This window comes from Primulina tabacum, chromosome 15 (assembly GCF_025594145.1).
Source record: "Primulina tabacum isolate GXHZ01 chromosome 15, ASM2559414v2, whole genome shotgun sequence".
NCBI classification, from domain to species: Eukaryota; Viridiplantae; Streptophyta; class Magnoliopsida; order Lamiales; family Gesneriaceae; genus Primulina; species Primulina tabacum.
The window spans coordinates 23,318,270-23,325,287 of NC_134564.1; the positions used below are offsets into that span (position 1 = coordinate 23,318,270).

Genomic DNA, 7,018 nt, shown 5'->3' on the forward strand with positions numbered 1-7,018 from the left:
ATTATTTGAATAAAAATTGATATATTTTAATTTGTAATAATATTTTTTCCCTTAAATATTATTAATAAAGTTGAAAAATAATTTTAATGATTAATTAATTATTAAAAAAATTATTTTGTATTTAAAAAAATGAAGAGTTCACTGATCTAACTTGCCCGAGACTCGGGGTTTCACAGTACGAGTGGTTCTTATGTTTGGCCAAACCTACCCTATTGTCATCTCCAAGTGTTATGTCATCAATTTTTTAATGTCACGCCGTGATTTTCAGTGTTTCGTACATAAAATACAAGCAAACTTCAAGCTAAAATGCCCTCAAGATATTCGCAACAAAAAATCAGCTTTTCTTGTGAAAAATTTGAGAACAAACTCCCACATATAACACAAAATTGTATTGTACCTAATAATTTATGAGTTACAAAGCTTGAAGAGCCCAATTACCTGGAAGCTATGTTTATTAACTTTATTTTTTTTTTCATCCAGTTGCCTGCATCAATTAATTGATAAAAAGCAATCCGCAACTTCGTAATAATTGAACTAATTTAATTTTACACAAATAACCAAGTTACAGCAAAAGATGTATATTTTGCTAGAGCACTCGACGTCTTGACCGTCGAAGCTTTTCCAACAGGTAAAAACGCACGAAATGTTAGTTCAAACCAGTCATACCTAACCTTTTTCTTTAATATCTCCAAAATTTTGTTTTTCTTTACATGCAATCAGACATCCCAATATTTAGTGGCACCTCTCTAAATTGTTTTAAGAAGTAAAATCGCCACATCACGCACCTGCAAATTACACAATTTTGCCTACAAATAGAGGAAACAATGACCAGATATCTCGCGGTTAAAAGGAAGCAAAGTCCTCACGAGCAACTCTTCTACGACTGCTTGCATAATCGAGATTTCTTAGGCGTTGATGAAGGGCTGGCCTCTAGGAATGCCGATGGACAAAAACCGCTTATGGTGCACTTGTCACAACGAGGTCTAAGTGGTTTACATATGGTCTGACCAAAGCCAACCTGCTTTCCAAATAATTAGCAGTAAACCGATATTCGCGAAAATGGTTCAGAGTGCTATAAACTTCATGAGATACTCATTTGCCCAAACAAGAAATAACTGGTCACATCTGTCTTTCAGGTTATGAATCGTTAGAACCATCTAAAAATTTTGAACCTGAAAGACAACATTTTGGAGAATAAAAGCAAGATTTCTCAAAATGAACCACCTACAAAGGATAGGTGAAATTTTACTCGAGTTTACAGAACATAGGTATCTCGACAAAAGCTGAAAGATGATACCAGTCGTGTACCCATGTAAAGATTAATGTAAAAATACCAGAAGAGGATTTATGGGGACCCATTCCTCCTTAGGAAGCCACAGTTGCAACGATACTCTAGTCTCCTCTGGCGTTGAGGTTTTCTAAGAAAAAAGAAAAAGGCAATGTAAATTACTAGTGAATCAATATCATTCCTCTGCTGCATGGCTCATTTGTCATTGGATTTTTTTTTGTTTTTTTGGGGAAAATAACAGAACCTAATCACATCACTTTTGATAACAGACCTTGAACACCTAGGGATTGAAAGTAAGCCTTTATGAAAATTATGATCAGCCATTATCATACTAGTGAGGACATGAGCAGATCTATTAGATGTACGTGGTGCAAGAATGAGAGATCTAAATTTCAGGGCATTAAAGCTCATTTGTTAATTTTCAGAACCCATACTAAGTAAATTCCTTCCAAAATGGCCACATGACAGAACTCCCGCTACTCAGAGTATACTAAATAGTTGTGCATGGGAAAATGGCTGCCAAAATTCATACCAAACTTGATAGTTGAAATTGATCAGCATAAAAGTTACATATTTAAAAGTGATTTAGTAACAATCTTCAAAATACAACGAATTATACCTTTTTGGTACCAGGACGTGAAACCCATCCAAGCCGATTGCAAATCCTGTGCACATGAGTGTCTACACATATACCTTGAACATTATTCCAACCTACATTCATGATCTAGAAGGGCAAGCACCTTACACCTCCGAAAAAATATTTAACAAAGATAATAAGAAATAAACATTTTAAATAATACAATAGATCCCTTCTCGTACCAGGTGAGCCATTTTTGGGCCAATTCCTGGAAGCAAGAGCAACTCCTCTAGTGTACTAGGAATATCTCCATTGTACTTTGAGAGACAAATTTTTGCGACTTTTTTCAAGTTGCTTGCCTTTCTTGTATAAAATCCCACCTGCTCAAAATCAAAGTGAACCAAGTAGATGACACAAAGCACGTGGGGTAAAATTGTTTCTATTCGCTAATATATTAACAGTTTCATTGTACAAAATCTACCATTGAATCCCATTTCATCTCGTCTAGATCTTGTACATTAAAAATGAAATCGGTAAATAACCTACAAAAAAAGAAACATACAGGGTAAATTATGTCCTTGATTGCACCTTCATCAGCTTTGTCCATGGCTTCTGCTGTGAGCAAATCATTTTGGAGAAGCCGTTGAATAGCACCTACAATACGAAGTGCTCAATAAAATTAGTACACAAACCTGAGGTAGAATATCTCACCCATAACAAAGATTATTAAATATGCATTCTTTATGTCAGAGATCCCAATAATACATAAATGACATCACCAAGCAAAACTAAGTCTCAACTAGTTAGAGTTTCCAACACGAAATCCTTATTTTCAACTCTCATTTATTTGAAATTTAAATAGCCATTAAATCCAAACACTTAAGAATGCTTAGTAGCTAGCAGTAGCTTTCCTTTCTCTATCATTAAGTCTACTAATATGTTTCTTCAAACATTTTCTCCAATGTGATACTAGCAAAGATGTTCTGCATGCCGAAAAAATTCAAAAGAAGCTCAAATCTTATCATTTGAATTCTTGTTCTTAGAACATCGCACAACAAACGCTGGTTAAATTCACCAATAATGTCAAGTTTGTTTATTTACAATTTTGTTGAGCTATTCCTCCACAAAATATTAGTAATAAAACTTCCAAAAAGAAGACATATTAGACTAAGACAAGCAAACAACATAGGTACCGGAAAAAGTGAGCAGTGTGCAATTTAATTTACAATGCATCACCAGCCCCATCATATCATGATTACTTATTGAATTCAACAAGTCTAAAGGTATAAAAGGTGATTCCTCTGAGATATTGATAATAAATAAGTACTTGCCATGAGTAACATGATCTTTTGTTTGACTTGATAAGAGTGAAGATACCAGAACAGCAAATCTTCGTTCCTGACAAACCATAAAAAGGATATAGAGACAAATTCCACGCCAAACACAAATTCCGTCCATCAACCAAAAACTAAAGATTTAAAAACTATTTATGCATCATGACCGCATTACAATGACAACTTTTCGAGAGTCTGAGGAAATTCTTGTGACCTATATAGCCATTGTTTCAATAAATAAAAACCTTGAAATCCCGGTTAAATGACCAACATTAGATAACAAAGGACAATATGTGGGATAATAAACCGTGGTCAGATATCTCACTAACGTTATCAAAAGAATAAAATATCAGTATAAAACAAAGGCATACGACTGCAAGGAAGGCTGGCTGCTGGCATACACCAAATTAGACCAATGATTAACAAGGTGATACTTTAAAACTTCAAAATAGGTTTGAAAAAGAATTGGAGTCGAGTAGAGAGTAGATTCAACCGTCAGCGGTAAGTCGTGATAACCTAGATATGGCAGACATTGTTTCTTTGAGTTTCAAAATCCACAATAAAATGGCTATTCCATGCAAACAACCATATACATTTGTCAGCCAAAAACAACGCATAAATTTCCATGGTGCCACACCATTAAAATTTTAATAGATTATATGAGCTGAAAATCATGATAAGAAAACTACCTCAGGAGGAAGGGAACTTCCAGCCTTTTCACACCCCATTGAGTCTACTGGTGCATCTTCAGAAGACCTCATTTTACGAATTCCTTCAAGAACATTTTTCCAGTTTGTCGGTGAATGTGCTGTAAAGGAACAATGCTAATTAAAGCATGATTGTCAATGAAATGGGGGAAATTCTTCGTCCCACTCAATGAACACTATCAACTAGGTCATTCACATAAATAAACAGGACATGCAAATCAAAGAAGTCTATTAGATAACCTATCTTTTCTTAGTACATTAAAAGCATCCAAATTTTTTTAGACTTTAAATCATAGACTGTCATTAATATTTACAAAATCTTTCAATTTATCAGTTATTTTTAAGAACTAACCTAAGCATAAAAAATATAACCATTTTAAAATTTTTGCCCAGCTTTAATTAAAATTGCGAAAGATGGATTGATTTGAAGCTAAAACCAAGGGAACAAGTCATTTCAAATGTGGAAATTTTTTTACCACCAATTACTCAATGACACCAAGAAGTCACGAATTTAAATATCATAGAAAACCTTTAAAATAAATAAATACAATTATTGTGATTAAAATTTAAATAGATTATGTAACAAATTCACACCAGATACATACTCAAGGAGGAAAAACTGCTAGCCTTTCCATATGCAAAATCTTCAATTTCAGGTAGGCTGCAAGGCTGCATCAAGTGTTACAATCATATTCAAAGTAAGAGTAAATCTAAGGCACAGCTGACGTCAAAAAGTGCATATTACATGGTTGACATGTCTAAATATTAAGTGGCATTCAGCGTGCAGACTTCGAAAGACACATGACATGCCTATTTGGATTGATTTGTTCATACAAGGCAGAAAACTCTTAAGATCAGTAAATGTGAGAAGGCTATCAGTAATTTAAACAAGAGGGAACAAAATAGTATCTTAAAGAATTTTTGGTATCTATGATTATCGCGAATACATGATTTTCCAAAGCTAATTTTTACATTAATAAACATTTTAAATAATCCAAAATTCTACAAATGAAAAACTAGACTAATTTAGCTCTTAATACATGATATTAGATACTACTCGCTTGGTGTTTTTCAACTTAAACTAGTGCCTCGCAAATTCATCCGTGTCAGGAGATAGCTTTTTGGATAGATGAGATATTTGAGTACATTAATAAAAGCAGTATATAATGCCTTCATCTAAAAACTAAATTTAGCCACAAAAATTCATAAAACATACGTAGCCGGTAGCCATCATGGCAGGTCACTGCTGCTTATATGACACATTTGACCTTGTCCTCTAAAAGCTAAATATAGCAACAAAAATTCATAAAACGTACAACATACTGAGCCATCATGACAGGTCACTGCTGCTTATACGATACATTTGAATTAAGACAAATTTGATGATATATCAAGGGGAAGCGTAACACTAGAAAGGACCATCCAATTTACAAACAATAACCCTTTAAAAATGACAACAAACTTAGCAGATGTGTCATCATTTCAGCAACCAGTCATCACCATGCTTATTTTTATGATCTGAGACAATCAGTTCGTTAATTTGGTATGTAATTCAAGACGTGGATCAGTTTTTGGCTTTAATCTTCTCCGAATTCAACTCCCCACCTCAACTCCCTCTCTACTTCTTTCCCTTGTCATTACTATAGTCCTTTCTAGTGGTCTCTGCTAGCAACGAAGAATTAACTGGCAAACAACACACGCGACTGGAAAATAATACTCAGCTAACAAATGAAACCAACTTTATCAACTAACAAATAAATCAAAGTTTATGTACACATAAGAGAACGTGTTGAAAATTACTCTCTATATTAATTTTAAGAAAGATATCATCAAAGCTTACCTTTTCATCATTCAACTCAGGCTTAACATCATTCACTTTAGCTTGAAGGGTTTTCATGGCTCTCCTTTTTCGAACAAAGACATGAAATTTTTTCTCGGAGCCCTCATCTAGAACATTAGAGCCTGAAAGAATCATCAAAACTCAAATTTGTCCAAACCCTTTTAAAGTAAAAAGACAATAAACGAAATATTAGTGGTGTATAGCAAAGAAAATTGGCAAATTCTAACCTGAATCTGTCGACTGAACAACCGAAGAGATTTCCCTTTCGGAAGCTGAGAATCTTCTAACCATTTTCGCGGAGGAAGAGGAGAAGATTAGTTGCTGTGAAGTAATGTTTTTGAGGAGTGGGAAAGCCATTCTGTTTAAAGGGAACTGAGGGAATGTACTTGTGGACACACACCGAGTCGGATCGGATCCATTTCAAATTTAATGCACTGGAAGTGAATTTATAAAAAGTCAGATTGGAATTGAATTGAAACCAATTTTTTATTTTAATTTGTTATGTATCTAACAAATTATTTATCGAACAAATTACTCAAAATTTAAATCTTTTATTGATATAGAACTGCAAACAATGACACATGACATTCTCTTCATGTATATCATTTTATCCTACAAAAGAGGACAGTTTATTTTAAAAAAAACTAACTTTGGAAATGTCCAGTAATTAAAGAGCAATCCATTCGACGTTGAAAACAATTGGAAATTATCATAATCTGTTGAAAGCATTGATCGTTCTCTTCTATCAATCTATCAAGAAATACATTAGCTATTCTAAGCACATTCTGAAATTTTCATACTTGGTAATTAAGGATATTTTTTGGTGTTGTTTATTCCCCTCTATCATGTACTATGTAGAAGTTTTTTTCTGAACATATTAATAAGATTTGTAGTAATTTAATAAGAGTTTCAATCGTTAGAGTTTGACTAACATAATTTGGTTTGTACAAGCTATTGTATTAACTAAAGCCTTCTAATGAAATTATTCATGAACAAAAAAAATGAGAGAGCATAAGATGAAACGTCTACTACTTAAAAATTCTACTGAATTTTTTTTTAAAAAAAGCTATGACCGACAATACACACACTCATAAACACTTAAATAAGTTAATAATGCGTTATATCCATCAATGACTAGAAAATTAACTGCAGTTACACGAAATCTTAAAATGTGACAACAATGAGGAGTTACTGTTTAACAAAAAGAACAGCAACGAATATCTAAAATTTTGACCATCACCTGAGAAGAAACGAAGATCATATTGATCACTT

The 7,018-nt window shown here is 33.3% G+C and overlaps 1 protein-coding gene across 1 annotated transcript; it reads right to left on the bottom strand.

Annotated features, from left to right (window-relative positions):
• Window positions 1-634: 634 nt before the first annotated feature.
• On the bottom strand, window positions 635-6,155 carry LOC142527079 (endonuclease III homolog 1, chloroplastic). The gene is made up of 10 exons (XM_075631794.1): window positions 5,974-6,155; window positions 5,747-5,868; window positions 4,512-4,575; window positions 3,889-4,007; window positions 3,197-3,263; window positions 2,428-2,519; window positions 2,108-2,245; window positions 1,908-2,012; window positions 1,335-1,418; window positions 635-1,018 (listed from the first exon to the last, which is right to left on the bottom strand). The coding sequence occupies exons 1-10, from the start codon at window positions 6,101-6,103 to the stop codon at window positions 878-880; spliced, it is 1,062 nt and encodes a 353-aa protein (XP_075487909.1). The 5' UTR covers window positions 6,104-6,155; the 3' UTR covers window positions 635-877.
• Window positions 6,156-7,018: the final 863 nt, after the last annotated feature.